General features: G+C 34.9%; 1 protein-coding gene across 8 annotated transcripts; it reads right to left on the bottom strand.

The window, feature by feature from the left end:
- Positions 1-1143: 1143 nt before the first annotated feature.
- LOC6566305 (double-stranded RNA-specific editase Adar) lies at positions 1144-18349 on the bottom strand. Of its 8 annotated transcripts, XM_032738699.2 has the most exons (12): positions 15198-15388; positions 13925-14077; positions 10265-10352; positions 10028-10176; positions 9315-9609; positions 8476-8658; positions 8136-8416; positions 7930-8080; positions 6234-6399; positions 2310-2409; positions 1757-2236; positions 1144-1686 (listed from the first exon to the last, which is right to left on the bottom strand). In XM_032738699.2, the coding sequence occupies exons 2-12, from the start codon at positions 13958-13960 to the stop codon at positions 1588-1590; spliced, it is 2028 nt and encodes a 675-aa protein (XP_032594590.1). In that variant the 5' UTR covers positions 13961-14077; positions 15198-15388; the 3' UTR covers positions 1144-1587. The 8 variants fall into 8 exon arrangements, with proteins under 8 accessions (XP_032594590.1, XP_032594593.1, XP_032594592.1 ...); XM_032738702.1 differs by lacking the exons at positions 13925-14077; positions 15198-15388 and adding an exon at positions 18344-18349; XM_032738701.1 differs by lacking the exons at positions 13925-14077; positions 15198-15388 and adding an exon at positions 16719-16784.
- Between the last annotated feature and the right edge of the window lie 1728 nt (positions 18350-20077).

Below are 20077 nucleotides of genomic sequence, written 5' to 3' on the forward strand. Positions count from 1 at the left end.
TAATACAATTAATACAATAAATGTATTTCATTGGACAAGATCAATGGAAAAATCATAACATAATAATTTAAATTAATTCATTTTAAGTCTTTAAAGTTCCAATTGACTACTAAGGCCTGTGTGTTTAATGTTCGGCAATTATCTTATAAAAAATATTTTTGTGGTGACTTAAAAATTGCTTTGATCTTTGCAAACTGACCTAAAAACAATATGTTTTTACATATTTCCTGACGGAAAGCTTTTTCACAATTGGAAGATTCGAATCTTATGCCTTTTATTTTAAAGTTACTGCAATCACATTAACTTCAAACACATTAAACGATATTATGTTTAACTAACCTTTCCCAAAAGTTGTATAACAAGATGGCACTGAATCGGAAGATTTTTTGAGGTATTCAGGCAGTTTTTGTTTGTGGGAAATTAAATTGACTATTATGAAGGTAGCTCGTTTCAAGAGTTACCTAAAACTATTATATTTAATTAAAAGTGAATTTTTGGAAATGAATATTAACACTCAAATAAAAGTAAAGGCATGCTTAATCCATATAATTGATTTTATATTGTGTACAAAAAAAAAGTATGGACAAGAAACCCAAATTTAAAATCCCCTGTTCATTTTGGGATTGGGTGTTTTATATTTAAATATATTTTTATAAAAAGTAAATTCAAATATCTTAAGCAAGAAATAAATAAATGAGTTGCTGCTAGCAAATTAATTTAAATAGTGATTATAATCTTTGGAACATTTTTTTGTTTTCAGAAAATGGTCTACCCAAAACTACGTACAAATAATTAAATGTGAAGTTTTCACATACTTATATACATATATATATATGTATATTTTCACTTGCTTTTGTGATTATTTTACTACTTACATTTTAATTATTTGTTGTAGAGGCTAGTATAACTCATGTAAGTATACATGCTTAAATTTGATAATAATAATAATATATGTATTATATTTATACATATATATTATATATAACATAATTATATATTTATACATATATAAATATATGTATGTATATGTATTATGTATAAATATATGCATGTATATTTTGTTTTATTTGATTTTTATAAAGAGTAATACATACAAAATTGGGTCTAGCCCGATTTTCAATGAAAGTAAAAGAGAGCAAGATATAACTCAAAGTGGTTATTTTTCCTGAAATTTTAATTTCGAAAAACTTGTCATGTCATGTTATTGATGTAGCCTTCAATAGGTACAGGTCTTAGTTAATTTATGTAAAATCAATTATTTTAAGTAAAACGCCATAATACTTCATTACTTAGATCCAGCATAAAAACTACATTCTATTCTAGAAATATTCTACTGAAAAATCTCTTCGTTCCAATATTTGAACCTATATCTCTGTCGTTGTTGTTCCGATGCTTCATCGGCAGGTTACTAATTAAAATTAATTGGTTTCGATTTAATTGGACAAAAATAAAATTGCAGTCTAAATTGCAAGTTTTTATATGAGCTAAATTATCTAAATCTATTAATTGCTTGCCGTTGTTGCTGTCTTTTTTTAAAAAATTTGCTGTGGTACAAATGTATCCGGTTGATGGTGGAGTTGAATGCAGTCATTCCACATTTCCAAACTGGTCTTGCTCAATTGGCTTTTTTAACCAACTGCCAAGGTCCTCTCGTTTGAATGCAGAAAACAGCTCCTGCTTCGCCGTCTGCAAAGAATAATGAGTATATGTATATGCTGAAAGCTGTATATATATAAAATAAACAACAAGTACCAACCTGGTAGTCCTTGACATCCGCCTTTGTTTCGCCGTAGTCCTTGATGACCTTGCGATTTGGCATGCCAGGCAAGTTTTTCATCAAAAATCCATATTTATCAAAGAAAGCTTGTTTCGTAATCCTTGACACCTGACCACCAATTGTTCGCCCGGTTAGAGAATTTACCACCTCCAATTCCGTATCACCGATGGTCCAATTTATTCCGAAGTTTGGAGCCTTTGCCTGATTGCGCGGTTCTGCAGAAGTAACCAGAGCCAGACGAGGCTTGTTTAAATGATACGGAGGTGGTAGACCTTGTATAGATTTCTCAATTCGGCCGCACACTGCGCGATACATGTGCTCTGGATGCAGCAGACTGCCCAATACAATGGAATGCAGGTACACTGGCTCGATAATGGAAGACAGTAGCGAACCCTGAATACCCACAATGTTCCAGCGCGCAATTTTATCTGAACATGACATCGTTAGCAAACGCTGGCCCTGTGAATACCCAATTTAATGAAAGTATCAGTTGAATTGAGCGTTTTGAGACAACCCACCCCAGCCCACTTACCTGCAGTACACCATCCCAGGTTTGTATGCCATCGCTGCTTTTCACAGGTATGGTGCCTTCGCCCGATTCGATTTTCGTACGCAATTGCCCGCGTGCTTTCCTAATCGTTAGTAGTGAGTAATGTGTATGTTCCCAGTGTAATGGGTTATGTCACGGGATTCAACAAATTCAGTATATCAACATATACAACGTTTATGTGAAAGTCCAAAAGCAGTTAGTTGCATGTTTTATGGGCAAGCCGAGAAATGACAAAAGAGTAAATTATAATTATAAATTGAACCTGATTCTCTGGATAGTTCGTGGCACCACAAAAAGTATTTTTTTTTATTTTGTTTTTAAGGTAACAAACAACAATCTGTTAAGTGTCTACTATCTGCAAACACGAAAAGTACACTGTTTAGTGTTATTATTTGTAATCTATATTAAAATTTGTATTTATGTATGTAAGTTGTGGGATGGTTCGGATGGGGCTGAGCTGAGGCCACCAGGCGAACGGCCTCCCCTCGGGGAGGCTAGCTGCGAATAATGCGAGATTTCTCGTAAATAAGCAGTCCCGGACAAACAGCGGGTGCGATAATGTTTATCGTACCGACAAGGCGCTTGTGTTGCCGCCTTCCAAAGTATAGCCTCACACATCCCCCCTATCTCCCAACATAGTTACCCACCACATCCTATCCCTTCATCTCACTCCGGACCGGACTAAGGCGTCATTCGAACCGTGCCGAGAGTCAGCCTGGCTGGGGGCCCGGATCAAAAACTAGCCCAGTCTCTAACGGTGAGCTCAGGCAAATGGCGACCGCCTGTTCTAATTTAGCCTTGCCCGGGTATTGCGGATCTCTGCCCGGGCGGACACATATTTCTCCGCAGCTCGTGGAATTCCATGAAAAAAGTACACTATGCCAAAATAACGCAGGATCTCCCTGCGGAACTTGTCGCAAGACAGTTGGAAGGTCATGCCCCTGATGGGGAACGACCCTCTTGAGTGGTAGACAATCCTCCACACCGTGCTGCTCCAGCAACAAACAGGAGAGTGCCACAGGCACAAGGAACTCCGGCTGTGTGGCATGGGAGACCGTTGGCTGGTACACCCAGACCACCGCTCCCAGCACCGAACGCCGCGAAGCAAGGCGCCCAGCGCTCAAAAAGGACAGGAGAGTTCATGCCACCAAGGGGTCAACCCTGTGGGCTGGATGACCTAAACCGGAGAAATCTCTGCGGTTCTAGGGTCAAGTGGTACCATCGGTACCTCCAGCAGAGACTCACCCCTGATGAAGCCCTGAAAAAGGCCAAAGAGCCCAGGGAGGACGTTGCAGCACCTACGCCAGCTCTAAAAAGGCGTAGCAACAATCTCACACCACTGGTGGCCACCCCCAAGAGGATGTGCCCGGAGGTTGTGGGCGTTGCCCACGGTTCGGCAGCGGCAAAGGTGGGCATGCGCCAAGTCGACAGTCTCAAGGGAGAGACTTAATTGGGCAGTTGGAACATTCCAACCCTATAAGTCCCCTGGAATGGACGGCATATCGCCAGCCTTCCTTCAAACGGGACAGGAAATACTTCTCTCCCGTATTAGGAAAGCATTTGTAAGTAGCCTAGCCCTCGGATACATACCGGGCGCATGGAGAAGAGCTAGGGTAATCTGCATCCCCAAGGCAGGGAAGAAAGACATTACCAGCCCAAAGTCCTTCAGGAGTCACCTGACAAAATTGGGCATATATAGTAGCGATCTCTGCAGGTTTTGTGAAAGAGAGGAGGAATCCTCGATGCACATCCTGGCAGAATGTGTCGCCTTAATTAGAAGAAGAAGCAGCATCCTAGGGGCGCATGTTTTGAATTGCAAAGACATAGTAGACCTCAACCCAACAAAGATCCTCACGTTCGTAAGGGAGATGGGGCTGATGGAAGAGCTATAGGCTCAGAAAGGGGGCACAAATAGATCAAATAGGTCGCGGTGCAGCTTCCCCCCTAATAATAATAATAATAATAATAATGTAAGTATGCACCTGCAAACTTTAATCTTTTATGTCAACCTTCTTTAACTCGGACTTCCGTGAGACGAATGGAATTTTGTTTGTAACTGGAATGGCAACAAGAGAGTTTAGAAACAATATTCTATACAGTATTGTCTTCATAACTCGAACTGAAAATGTTCACAGGTCATACAAACACTGATCGCTTGTCTGTTTATGGAATAGTCAAGTCTTCAGCTGTATTTGGTTGATATATTTCGAAATCGATTAAATGTATACGTCGTGAGCGTCGTTTCAAATTCAAGTCTCTATACATTTTTCTGTTGTTCCCTTAAAGCTAGAGACTTGAAGCTTGGACAGTATATAACTTGTATGTGTCCGCGTCAAGCAGTGTGTTAAGTTTTGGTTAAATCGATAAAACTACATACATATATCCCACAATTTTAAAGTTAGTCACCAATTTTGGTTTGTAGATTGCTGGCGATGATGTCCCCTAAAAATCGACATCGGCCCAGTTCCTTTAAAGTAAAACAAAAAAAATACACTATATACTTCACAGCTTTTCAGCTAGAGTCACTAAATTTGGAAGGTATATATTACATCGATAAAAAAAAAAAGTATGGCCATGGCCACGCTCGACTCCCAAATGAATATATCTGAAAGTGTAAATTGATAAATCGGCATATTCTTCATCTGAAGAGTCAGCAAACTTGGGGCTAATCAAAGATCAATCTATATTTATTAGGTATTTCCATTTATGTGTCCCGCAGATAAGATTGCCACACACTCTGCCCCACACACTACCACATTTGGATGACACATCACTTCTTTGCTGTAAGACTGCTGGTGATTGGTGATTGATCACGGGCTGGCATATAAAACTACCACTATATCGGAGCTTTTGGATAATTGTATCCAAGTCGAAGTAAAAGGCGGACGACTTTTCGCGCACTAGGCCCAAGTGTTAAGTGTTCGCATACGCATACAAAAAAGAGTGAGACAGGAACAGATGATAAATTTTGTTAACTCACAGCATTCGTGCATGTGTCTTCTGCTGTCGTTTCAATTGTCCTCCTTTCGTCGATTACACAAAAAGACGAAAAAAGGCAATACTTATTACAAATTACAGACGCAATTAAAAAAAAAAAAAAAACTTTTAAATTATTTGTTACACATGTGAGTATAAAGTCAATTGTATATGTTAAATCTTTTTTTATACAGATGTCGTTTTCCTAAAAGATTTTTGTATTTTGTACTTGAATATAGTACAGCACAGAATATAGGTAAAAAATGAAATTAAAGATTGTTTGCTTTGAACTCTGATATACTAACGGTTGTGTGCAATGTCCCTTATGCAGTCAGTCCGAATGAACACAACTATTTTATTGACGCACTTGCAGTTAGAAACTTGAAGCATATATATCGAATATATACTCCATTATGTCTGCGTCAGACAAAATGATGAGTGTTTTATTGGTTCGGTAAATCAATAAAAGCTCAAATTGTTGCATAATCAACTTTTTGTATCTTGTATCTTAGAAAACACAGTGAGAATTCTATTTAAAATGCTTACATGGAAATTAACATTTCTTGTTAAGTGTGAAACGCATTAAAGGAGACGTCTCCAACCCAAAAAAGTATATTAAAGCATACATTCTTGACCATGCATGACTTGAAATTTTGCTGCCACAGAACTGTTCGTGGTCGAAAAACTAGTTCGTGTTTAACAAAATATACAAGCGCTATTGCGATGCATAAATGTTGACAAATAACTATCAACATCGAAATTTTGTATTAATAATTAAATCAAAATATGCGCAGGTGAACTCTAATCTGCAAAGGTACGTAATCTTCGGGTTGCCGAAGAAATCAGATCTTTCTTATTTGTTTTTTTTTTTTTTTTTTTTGTTTTTTTTAGATTTAGTAGTAGAAATATTTAGATATTTGTTGTACGAACCTATTTGGATGCTTATCAACACCAGTGTCGTTTTCGTGAGGACTAAATATCCGTGCATCCCCACATGGTGCTGTATTTATATACAAATGGAAATGTACCCCGGATTTTAGTTTATAAGGGTATTGCCCGTCTGTATTCCTCACGAAAATCGACTGATATGCTGTTGCTATAATTCAGAAAAGAGTAAATTAGAATAATAAAATATATATATAAATAAAAGTTAGGTTTTTGCAGTTTGCAGCTTCAGTTTGATGCTGGTCGCGCTTTAGGAATATATTGATTTTAAGGTTTTTATTACCATATACATATATACATATATATATGTACATATGATTACACATACATATATATACACATATACATATATGACTTTTGAGATATTTTTATTTGTTCTTATTATCTAAGATTAAAAATCTGAATACGGATAAATTTCACAGGAACAACGTCTTTAAAAATTACTTTCAAGGACAACTGAAAATCATATTTTTCGAATATTGATAGCTAATATGGAGGTTCAGAGCAGCATCCGTCCCCAAAGAAAATTAACATTTCATAAGGCTATAAATAAGGATTATAAGGTTGATCTCTTATTGTAATATAAAAAAAAAAAAAAACTACAAAACATCATAATCAATAAAATGCTAAGAGTGACGAGTCTGTGTCATTTTTACTGAAAATCAAAAAAGTTAAAATTAATTCCTTCGAAAATGTAAGGCTAAGTAATTAAAATTAGATATTTTGGTTTAATATACATATGCAAAAACAAGTTCATTCACGTTTGCGCATTATCTTTTCTTACGTACCTAATTTGAAACATGTAAAAATGACTTTTTGTTTGAATGTATGAAACAATGCTTTAAATAGTACGCAGAGAATTCACTTTTATTATATACACACTATACTAATTCAATGCAAGCAATGGCCCAAAGCAAGAAAATCATACGTATGAATGAACTAGTCGAAAGTGCTCCGATTGAGGAGATATGGTGAACCCAGGCCCGATTTTATATACCTTCATCTTCATGTATGTGCGAAGTCAATCAAATGAAGAGGCGCACACTGTAAGCTAATTCTAATTAAATGAAAAATAACCGAGAAAGTGCAATTTTACTAACTAAAGCTCGCTTTTCTTGGGAGCCAACAATGACACCGTTTAATGACTATTATTAACCAATTTTACCGGAGGAAGTCCATAATTTTACATTGATAAAAGTAAAATTATATTTTGGCATGAGAAAAATTAGTTGATTTTTGTGAACACTCGTTATGTCTTTGTACCATATTCATAGGTTAGTGGCAATCAATTTTTGACGACCAAATGCACACGTTTTTAATCAATTTGTATTATCAACTTATATTATTTTAAGCTACATATAAGTAGAGTAGTTCAACAATCATTTTACATAATTTGTTTTATAACTATGCCGCGTAATATGCACAATAAGCAATTCTGACATTCAAAAATTGATTCAATTATGCTATTAATAAATAATGGAGTTAGAGAGAAACTACTTAGATGCATGCTATTTTCACAGCACAGCAAAGCCGCACTAGCCGTACTAAAATGTACATACATATGATGTCTATAAATCTAATAAATATGAAACTTCGAACTTGAAGCATATATATATTTATATATAAAATATATACAGCATAACCTACGCTTAAAGAAACATAATATTGTATTAAACCATACCCTGATTACACTGGAGATCAAGTTGTGCATACAAATATTTTAGGAGGCAACGCCTGGACACTATTTCAGCATGCGAATCATTAAGCACAGCCCCATTAACACTCATGTGTTCACCGCTGACACACTTGGTGCCCGTCGAAACCGATATAACCTGAAAGGAGGCCATATTTTGGGTAAGGTATTACTGGTATAATTTCAATACTTACTTTGGCTTCGCAAAAATTCATGTTGTCTGTCATAACAATGCCGGCCAGCACTTTTCGTCGCGAGTACGCTTCCTGACCTTTGATAACTTCCATGAATTTCTCCAACACTAAGCGTCCGATAGTATCTGCGTGTATTTGCGGCAATTCCATTGACGACGATTTGTCATCAATGGGCAACGGTGCGTTCTTCTGCGGTGCCATCATTGGACTATATGAGATATTGCACAGCGAGGCAAGCGCTGCCTTGGCGGCTGCATTTTTTGCTAGCTTCTTGGAGGGACCTAAATAGCCTTAATTTGTAATGCAATTATACCAAATAATTGAACAGCAATATACCCACCAGTACCATCAAACTTTTTATCATTGATAGTGACGGTCATTTTAAAGCGACAGTTGTTTTGGGCGCCGTCAATATTCATGCACTCAAAATTAACGTCATTAAATAGCTCGTATAATAACATAACAGGGCCCTTATCTGGTACTTTTTTCTGTCCATCGACAGATATCGCGCTTTTTGACGCATCTAGTAATTAAAAAAAAAATTTAATTGTTCCGATTTTATTGTATATTGTATATATATGGCGTATGGCTCACAAATCCTAGCTTAAGATATTTAATCTAAGAAAACATGTACATTTATAACAGTTTCTATTTAACGTTTAAAATAATAAGGGTATTTAAGGCTTTTAAAATAAAACAAAAATCAACAAAAAAACAACAAAAAAAGTCGTTGAAACTCAAAGATTATTGAAAGTGTCTCCAAAGCTATGCTGGCTGTTTGAAAACTCATTTTTCCATACATTATTTGAGCGCAAATCATTTTTGTCAAAAAAAAAAATGTTTTCAAAATAGTTTTCTTTTATTGGAAAATATCATGCGTAAGAGAAGATGTTCGAGTGGATCACAAAAGCATTAGCGTTAGGAGGAACGAGTTTTTAGGGAAAGTTTCTTTACAACTTTTTGTGGACTTTAAATATGAAAGCCCTTTTGTTTTTTTTTACTAAGAACTTAAGTAACGCAAACACATACATGAAAAAAAAAAGTACTATCACTGTGCATTGAGCCGCAAATACAACTTTACAACTACATAAGTTAAAATTACCAAATAAATATAAATAAATTAACGCAAAAAATTAAAAAAAAAAAACAAAAAAAAAAACATAAAATTCTAATACTTGCTGTGGCTCATGCAAAAGACTTGTGGGCGCAACGTGGGTTGTTCAAGCGAGGTAAGGTTGGATTTGTTTTCAGGCAACATCAACATCACAAGTTCGACTAATTTTGCGTTGGACACGTTTTCAATACCATTTTCCAGATGTTCATCACTGGTAAAGTCCAAGTTGCCAGCAGGCTTCAGGGGTGATAAGACTGCGCCGTCTTTAAATTGTATAAAACTGCGTAACGCTGTGGCTGCAGCTTCAATACGCGCTACCTTTTTACTGCGCCCTTGACCCATGTACTTTTGCCCATCGACCTGTCAATAAATAGCGATTGTAAATGATTTGTAAATCTGTTAGAGACTAGCATATACCCAAATATATCGCAGATGTTCAAAACTAACACCTTGAAAATGCGAATGGTAATCGATTTTTAATACAATTTGCCCATTTGAATGGGTTCAGTTCAATGTATCAAATAAACTACCACCGGAAATCGAAAGTTTTGGAAAGTATGTTTCATACATTCGGAGTTTTATCATTTAGATAAAAATTATAATTGTTACAAACTTCTTAATCGCACAACGAGTGTTGAAAATATAGAAAACCCATTCGATTAGGTAACAAAAAAAAAATATTGAACATGAATTTGAATGAATTATTAAAAGAGATTTGCCCGTTTCTCTCGACAACATCACTCTTAACAGGACAATATGAGCGTCTGGACTAACTAACCTCAACGGAGATCGTAAATAACGGTGCATGCACCGGACCAGTCTGTGACTCTAATTTGTATATCAGTCCTTGCCGCAATTCATTCAGCATTGCTACTGTATTCTTCGGTTGTGGTACGCGCTCCTTGCATAATTTCTTTTTTGGTGACGCTATAAAAAACGAAAAAATATTAGTAAATATAAAATTGAAGATTTCGATTATATCTGTTTCAAATTAAATTCAATTTACTTTACTTACCAGCATACTGTGGCATATCATAGCGCCGTTTTTGGGGTGATTTCCGATTGTAGCCGTTCATATTCTCCTCCGTTGATGAATTCACCACCTGAGTATTTCAAAAAAAAAAAATATGTAGTTTAAAATTTGTATAGTTAATTAAACATTATTTAAACGACAGATTTTTCAATATTCGAGAGATGAAAGCATTACTACACAACACAGACAATAAAAATGCCGTTTACACACTTTCATATTGAACGATTACAAAACATTACAACACTGATATGGTCAAGACTGATGGACTGATGGACAGATGGATTAGAAAAGCCCGTACACGGATAATACCCAACTCATACCACATATAACATATACATTAGACTTGAGCTTATTATTATTATTATTATTATTATTATTATTATTATTATTATTATTAGTCACTTTGCCGTACTCACTTTATATCTCGACAGGGTTGGTAATGCAAAACATCGCTTTAAAAACCCCCGTTGAAAGTTGGAATCTGCGCACAGGTGGCGACTCTGATAGCAAATTGCAGATTTGGCAAAATTCATGCTGCGGTAATGCATTTTACAACACATACGTTTTGCATTATAACACTCAGCAAACATTTGTTTTTTTTTTTTTTTTTTTGTTCTCAAACGTAATATGTACAATGACAACGATAAGAACAATTAGTAGAACCGACACACACACACACACACACACACACCAAAAGAAAGACGGATAAAAGCGGATAAAAGCGACTTATTCGGCTGAGAGTGAGAATTCAACTGACTACAATTAAATCAAAATGCACAAAATCCATTTGAAGCACAACAAAATTATTTGAGAAGTATTAACATACACATAGACATAAAGAATTTTTTTTTTTGTATGAATAGCAGGCAGGTTGAGCACCACTAAGACAGCCTACCAGGCCAAATGATTTTAAGTGCACTTTAGCATAAACCGTATAGCAAATGCTGATGCTATTCGGTTGATAAAACATTCAGAGTGCCAACGAAAAATATACGAAAACTAATTAACAGTGTGCATCGAAACAGTCCGGAGAAACTTTAGACAGCGACAACGACAACGACAAAGAAACAGCCATCAGCAAAATATTTTTAACTTTATATTCTTGATTGAAATAAGGGTCCTCTATTTGGCAAAAAAGTACATACCGAAAAGTACATACCCTCTTAGGCCGGGGTTAATCTGCTAATATCTTACAAAGTTTTAGGTTTATGTTTATGTGTTAGGAACATTTTATTTCTATGCTTTTTGTTTTTACGACTTTGACTATTTAACAGATATGAAGTTCGAGTGTATCAGGCAGTGTGGAGCTATGGTATATATACGTCCGATTCGGTCCGAGATGGATATGTGCTAAATTTCAAAAACGATAGAAGTTCAACTTTTTCAGAAAATAGTTGTAAGAAATGGGGACGACAAAAATGATACGACATAGGTATAAAAGTATGCGACTGCTACTGCATTTTGCAAATAAATAAATGAAAAGGAGATTTAAACTTGAAAAATTGAAAGCCACAAAGTAAAGTATAAACGTAAGCCTTTATTTCTTTGCAATTATCCAGTATACAATGTTTTTTCAGAATGAATTGCAGACGAATCTAAATTTAATTTGAATTGCGTATAAGTATAAAATCAACTAATTTAAGAATTTACAATAACAACAACAACAACAACAAAATGGACAATCAAATAAAAGAACAGCTGAACGGGCCGAATAGTAAAGGGCTGCAGAGCTTTATAAGACCAACGGAAAATGTACATTAATAATGTTGTTGTTATGCTACGATGCATTTCAACCACACATCCATGCACCTGCACACCAAGTGTCAACCGAGCGACAGCCGTCTGTTCGTCTAAATGACTTAACAATAAGTTTATACTAAATTAGACAACAAATGCAGCCAGGCAACGCACCTGTCTTTTTAGATCTTGTGCAAAAGAGCATTTCACAGAATGCGAAAAACGCAAGCGCCCCAAAACATTGACCGAACCAAAAGTCCTGCAAAACATTGAAACTGCTTCGACGGTTGGTGAACAATTTAAGCGATTTCATGTCGAAACTACTACTAAACTCCGAAATTTAATTCAACAATTTTTAATACAATTGAATAATGTGTAAAGTGTTAAAAAAAAGCAACAAAGCTATCTTCGAAATACATTTCTTTGAAGACCGAAGCCCGACCAGCTGTCCACGATTGAATTTTATAATCACTTTCGAAAACCGACCTTTTGTTCCTATACATGCTCAATATGCTGCAGTACAGTTTAGTGTGAATAGTTTTATTCCAATATTAAGAGCAATTAAATATAGGAATTTAAAAGTTTAAGGGCTCGTACGAAGCAACATATACGTCTGATAACCCTATTCAACGGTCTTCCATCTATAATGTTATTTTTACACTACGATCGAATGCAATTTTCAAAATAAAACAACTTTCGTTATTTCGTTAACTTTCATTAATCTTTCGCTTGGAAATCTTTGGATTTTTGTAGTATTTTCGTGTTCAGTTATAGGCAGCCCATCAACAATTTGGCACGCCGACTAAATCAATGATGCTTTTGTAATGTTTCACCAACGGGCAACGGGCAACGGGCAGTGAAACATTGTCTTGCCTTACCGTCAACCGTTCAATGTAAGAAAATCTTTTGTGGTTTCTCTCTTGGCCGAGTGCTGCCATTTGGCATAGTGACACTTCATTGACATTTAAATGGCAATGCGGAGAGCCTGCGCAAAATTAACTTTTTCAAGCGTGTAGACGTATTTGTGTGCCGGATCTAATCTAATTAAAAAACAGCACACTTTTCGATAATTTGTTAAAAAAAAAAATTAACTTGATCTGCGTTTAGTACTCGAGCACTTATGTTCTAAATTTGGAGTCTCTGAAATTGGCGACAGACAGATGGACATGGCTAGGTCGACTCGACTCGACTCGACTTGACTTCCTTGTCAATAATAAATTGCTTACTTCTTACCAACTTGATGAGGCATTTAAGTGTCAAGACTAACCTCAGAGATAACAAAGACAGATGTTATCTTTTTTTATAGCTCTCAATTGAAATGTCAATTTGTTGCCGGCATTTTACAAATATATACATATTTAATTAAAGTTCAGAATAATATTTTTACAATGTGCATAACTGTTCAACTGCAAACAAAAAATAATCAAAAATAATAAATAAACAAAAGGCAAGCACAGACGAAAGAAACACAGAAAGATTCTACAAACTTTGGCTTCTGTGCATAGTTGAGCATAGTTACATAAACTTTACAACAAAATATGTGAGCACAAACAACTGTAAGTTTCATTCAAAAGAAAACTAAACTATGCGAAATATGTACAATATTATCGAATCACGTTCAAATTGTGCATTTGTGCATATATCTAAATATTCCAAATTTGATTTTATACACCATACATATTAAATGTATGCATGCATACCACGCTTATGCTAGAAGTTTGAAGTTTGAAGCTGATTTAGTTTCTATCTTAAATTGCAAGATCATCAAGTAATGGGAGTGAATTGCATTAATAATAATAATGAAAATACGCATTTTAGCACAAGTTTATTAAATGATTCTTGCAATAATAAATAGCATAAGCGTAGTCATGGATTTAATAGAAATATATTTTTGTGTCTACTTACATGCTGCTCAATATTGTTATTGGCGCTGTATGGCATGATTTTTTCCAATTGGAATTGCACGTACTTTGATGGTTTCTTTGTAATTTTAACTGTAGTTTTCTAATACTGCAATTTTATAGAGGAAAGAGTCCGCTCTTGAATTTTTCGTGAATTCTAATTATTGTAAATTAAAAAACAGTTAATCGAAGTACAAATTATAAGTTATATATTTTCATAAAAACTTGTGCATTTGTAAATTAAATCGGGCAAGCTCAAAAAGGTATTTTGTATTTAGTCTATTTTTTATTTTGAAATGGTGTATTAATTTTATTTATTTTTATTTTTTTATTTTTTGTGCAAGTATGTAAGTATGGCAAGACGTTAATATATTTGTAATTTGTACAGTTTTTAGTTGTTTGCTGAAACATCACGTGACATCATTATCAAAAAGTTATAAAACTATTTAATTTGTAAATGACTAAATGACATTTTAGTGGAATGCAGCAAATTAAAAATGCATCTACACATACATATTAACATTCATATATATATACATACATATGCATCTTTGCAAATTCATACGTAACTTCAATGTGTAAAAACAAAGTGAAAACTTTGAAGTGTTAAGGGTAGCCGCACACGAGAGAACAGCTTTGCCTCTCTCTCTCTCTCTGTCTCTCAAACTCGCTTGGAGAGAGAGACAGTTGCAGCAGCATCTACGTATTATGCGGAAGTATTTACTAAAGAGAGTACGTCGACGCAGGCAGGTCGATAGAAATTTGCTTACATATGTACTCACATAAATACAGTATGTTTTGGTTCTATCGCCCAGCCTGCAGTATGTAAAAAGTCGTTTCAACCATATACTTTTGATACAATTTTTCAAAAATATGGACGTTTTTTTTACATTTGGGTATGTGGATGTATATAATAAGATATTATTTATTACATACTGTATCGATTATCCGAAACATTCATTTAAATAATTGAAACAAATACATTTGCTCATGCAAAGAAACTATCTTTGTAGACACGTACTTATTACGACGGCCATCAACGTGATTTTAATTCATTTACATATGTATGTGGCTCACATGGACATAATCGTTATTTTCATAAAATATTTAATTTTGCGTAGGCTTCTTTCACTACACGCACAAATTTACATACAAACACACGTATGTGTATACATAATTACGGAAATTTACATATTCATCTATATACATGTGCATCAATGTACTTAATTTGTTTTTCATTGTTTTTTTTTTTTTTGTTTTGAGTTGCCACTGCCTACCTTACTTGGTATTTCGATGGAGCTCTAATTATTGATTTTTACATCACTTTTTTTGTTTTGCTTTTCCATGTTACTTTGAATTGCACTCGACAAATAAATGGCAAAAAAAATATCACACAGACCTAGACGACAAGCAATGCAACTTTTCTGTTTTTGCCGCGGAGTGCATCGAACTAAATCACAATGCAAATCTCTTACAGCTGCTTCTTTCGAAACGTGACCGTTTGATATACCACAAGAGGCAACACCGACTTAAGTTAATCTCCACTTTTTGTTTTTGGTTTAATGGTGATATATAACACATTCAAGGATGGCTAAAAATTATCAAAACGTATGTATCGATAATTTGCAAATTTCACGTGGATATCGATACTTGGATATACAACATAGTCTCGAATCAAAGAAATCAGACTGCGCAGTCGAGAGTTAACATGGCGCTGTATTGCGCATCTACGTCACAAAAACCCTATGCGCTATGCGCTCTACATTGACGTCAAAAACAGCTGAATCGATAACAGAGATGCAAAATGCTCAACTATGTATGTATGTAATTGTAAAAATCATATATGCCGAAAATCATGAGTTTGTAATTTCTACTCTTGTCTCTAAAAATTTGCTCTCTTCGTTTTGCGGCAATGCACAATGGACCAGATCGACAATTATTTTTTGAAAATAATTAGAAAAATGTTGTTACACAATTGTTACTTGGAATATCTAATAGGCACTAAATGACAATAATACGACGCCTATTTTATAAATGAAATGAATATAACGAAAATCTGCTTTTTTTTTTGCAAGATATCCGAACAGAACTCACTAGATATGCGTGTTGTTATATACTATATACATATATTATATTATATACATTTTATTCCCTTTATAGACAATTAGTTCTCACATGAATAACTTCTTTGTTTAACAATATGTCCTAATCAAACTAATTTTGCGCGTTAATATGATTTTTAAATTTGTACAAAACATTTCATACAGCTTCCATAGGAACAATCTGTGCAAAAGATGAGTGAGTCTGCAGAATTTGATATGACCAAGCACAAGTGCGAGTAGAGTATATACATATAATAATAATATACATATAGTAAGTAGAGTATATACATATACATATAACTATCAAAGTTAATTTGTTAATAAAAGGAATTAGTGCCGAAACGGCCAGAAATTTATTTCTCTTATGCTGGCGGGCAGAGCTCGAAGAGAGCGGTCTAACAAACGGGCCAACATCCGGGGTTGATTATATTAATGAATTTATTATAAATAGGGTATGCTCTCTTAAAATAGTTAAATCAATTTTCGATTGATTTCCAACCAAATTTCGAATTTGTACTTAAAAAAAATTTCCATCTCGCTCAGTGTGCAATGATGCAATGGTTATTTATGTGTAAGTCTATCTGCATTTTTGGATTATGTGCATGTGTATGTTATTGCCATTATTTGCATAAATATGAGTCTACATATACTCACATTTGTATAGATATAATTCATTTTACGAAACGGTAAACTTACATTTGCTTGGAGGTAAACATGGCACCAAATTCAATATGCAAAGAAGCCATTTTCACCACATTGCTTAATGGCATTATGTGCATGAATATACTCACAATTGTACATATGTATTTGATTTAACATACGAGTTATGTTACACTTAAATGTTGGTAAACACAAAACCAAATTCCATGCCTTAAAAAATTAATCATAAATGACCACACTCGTCCAAGGGAGTATATGCTTCGAGATGTGCCGCCGAGAGTGGTTAGTTAGTATCGCTAGCGCATCGAAATCGAAATGAGCATACAATGTTTGTGGGTTATCGATAGGAAATCAAACTGGCCCAACAGTGCCAAAAGAGTGTATGTTTTGGACTATCGCTAACACTTCACAATTAACATACGATATTTTTGGACTATCGATCGAAATTCAGTGAACAGTTTTGCGCAAATGTATGTGGAAGCACTAAGCAGACAATGTACTGTGTTGCATTGCTTAATGGTAAACGGCAGAAGGAGGCATTTGTAACCCCTTAAAGTATATATATTGTTAAACCGAGACGGTATGAGCTAGAGACTTCCAATTTGGAATATAGGGTCTCTTACACCGCCTGCAGATCAAGTTTTTCATTTTATTCATAACCGTGTCGCAAATATAAATACAAATTGTAAACGCAGAGGATTCTAATTAATATATAATATATATGCACTAATTAATATATAATATACATAAATAAGCGCGTTCATGTGTGAGAAAGGGTCGGTATTTAATGGACGTAAGTATAATTATGTTTGTGTGTATTCTGCAGTGCCCCGTTACCTACGATTGCGTGTCGGTGTGTATGTAAGGATATGCACGCGTTAATCGGAACCAGAGGATTTCAGTTTGGGCTTGTAAATAAAAATATGCGTTGCCTTTGTATTTTTTGTTCTGCAGTGCTAGTGCCTGTCATAAAAAATTAAAGACAATCTACGTATACTATCGTGTGCAAAACTTTTAAAGGGAAATTCGGTAATAATATTAGAACATAGTTGACATGTGGACTTACAGTATATTGTAGTCGAACTAAATCGACTACAACAATCCTCCTTTTCTTTTATCTATCATGCTTACCTCAGTTGTATATTAACTTTTCTATACAGACGCACGGCAAATGCTCGCTCACTGTTAATATCAAAAAATAGCGAACAGAGGAGTGAACGTAATGTTATGGTTCGAGTCACAAGCGTTAATGTTATGTTATGCATCATTCACTGCAAACAGCATTTGAACCATTCTGCAAATAACACAATTGATTCGTTGATGTATTAAATTATTGCGTCACACAAAGTCGGGTCATATGTGGGGAAGAGCTTTAGTGTCGGAGAAACATTGATGCTTACCCACATCGATGTTTTGATGTTTATTGGAGAATGACATCGATGTATCGATGCACCGATTACGAATTTTTCAAAATTGTTTACTAATGCTTACAATGTATATATTTGAAGCGATTGTGTATTTAAAATAAATAATAAATAATAATCATTCTCAATTAACATAATAAGGAAATGGTAATAAAACAAATAAAAGGAACAAAGAAACAAACTGCAAAAATAAAATTACGTTCAAGCCAAAAGTGAGTTATTCGCTTAATTACTTACAAATAATTCCAGATCAGTCGTTTTTATTTATAAGAAGATGGATATCCACATTCTAGTATTATTGCAATCTACATACAAAAAATATTGATATGTGTATATGAGAAAGTCGCATATACAGCCTCAACAGCAGAATTCTTAATACTTTGCCATTGTGGAATCTTTGCAGAATATCTCCACTCGCAAAAAACATCACTGTTTAGCACAAATTTGTCCGGTACTAATGAGCACCATTCAGCATTAAGTGCTTTTAACTATTTGCACGAAGATATCAGTTGCGTCAGCTGCAGTGCAAATAAATCAAGCAACGCCATCTGTCGGTCATTATAATGCAGCTGCTCGCTAGGCCTCGCCAAAAACGGCGGCTATAAATAACCCACATTGAGCCCTAATGAAATAAAATGAATGCAAGAAGCCGCTGTGATATCATCCAGCCCAGCTGAACGCCATCGGCCAGATCATTTACTTTTGGCATCAGTGAAGAGCAGCAATTTCGTCAGAATGGCGCATGGGCGATTTCAATTATTCTTATTCAATTATTGTCATACACCGTTACATAGCTAACTCTGAAAGAATAACTAAATAAAGAGTTAAAAAGAAGAACATAACAAAAAATGATCATTAGCATATTTACATACATATGTACGTAAGTATGTATCCATATTTCAGTTTTTTATTTTCCAGCTTTCAGTTTTCACCTTTTCAGATTTCAATGCAGTTCTATTCTAAAGCTATCGATCTGAGCAACTGGTCTACGACAAGTTGTATTTTGTAGCTCTTACAGTCGATCAATAATAGTCGCGAAACGGGCGCAGTTATCAGACAGACAGACAGTTGATGCTGATCTGGAATATATATATTTATATATGGTTTATGGGTTCGCAGATGACTCCTTTCTAATAGATTGACAGAGATGAGGAGGTTGCCTTTGCAACGGCTGACTCGGGAAACTGTTCAAATTGTGCTATTTGGAGCATGGCGGCGACTAGCTGCAGAGACAGAGAGAGAGAGAGAGACACAGGCAGAGAGAGACAGAGAGAAAGGCAGAGAGATAGAGAGAGAGGCAGAGAGAGAGACAGAGGCAGAGAGAGAGAGACAGAGGCAGAGAGAGAGAGACAGAGGCAGAGAGAGAGACAAAGAGAGAGAGAGAGAAGCAGAGACAGAGAAAGAGAGAGAGAGGCAGAGACAGAGACAGAGAAAGAGAGACAGAGCGAGGCAGAGAGACAGAGGCAGAGAGAGAGGCAGAGAGACAGAGAGACTTCAAGTACTACCAAGTACTACCACTAAACAGATAATAATCGGTGAGTTGATCGATCCCATGTGTGTGAGTATATATATGTTTGTATGTATGTATGTATGCATGTAGATAAAGCTCGTAAACTGAGCTAAATTGGCATTGGCAGATTGGAGAATTTAGTTTGGATCGCTGAAACTTTGGTGGATGGAATAAATATATATATAATCGTAAATGGTTATATAGGTATGTTATGTATATATTTCATATTATATCATTTTTATCATACATGATTTCATTTCTGTTTTAGCTTTTAGTTTTAGCGACTAAAGTTTTCTTTGAGTGCAAAATGGTAAAAACAAAAAAAAAAAACATTAATATATAGATAAAACGTGTGACAAAGAAAAATTACAAAAAATTATTATGTAATAATCAAAATAAATATTTAACAAAAAATAATGACAAGTGATAAATATATGTATGTGTATGTATGTATGTATGTA

This window comes from Drosophila grimshawi, unplaced genomic scaffold (assembly GCF_018153295.1).
Source record: "Drosophila grimshawi isolate 15287-2541.00 unplaced genomic scaffold, ASM1815329v1 contig_848, whole genome shotgun sequence".
Lineage (NCBI taxonomy): Eukaryota > Metazoa > Arthropoda > Insecta > Diptera > Drosophilidae > Drosophila > Drosophila grimshawi.

Bases quoted from the DNA above. Each gene is read 5' to 3' on its own strand.
- LOC6566305 (XM_032738697.2), bottom strand. From the start codon at position 10,842: ATGTGTTGTAAAATGCATTACCGCAGCATGAATTTTGCCAAATCTGCA. The intron at 10,177-10,264 runs GTAAGTAAAGTA...CGTTTTTTATAG, and splicing joins TGATATGCCACAGTATGCTG to CGTCACCAAAAAAGAAATTA. The intron at 8,081-8,135 runs GTAAGTATTGAA...GCCTCCTTTCAG, and splicing joins TGAATTTTTGCGAAGCCAAA to GTTATATCGGTTTCGACGGG.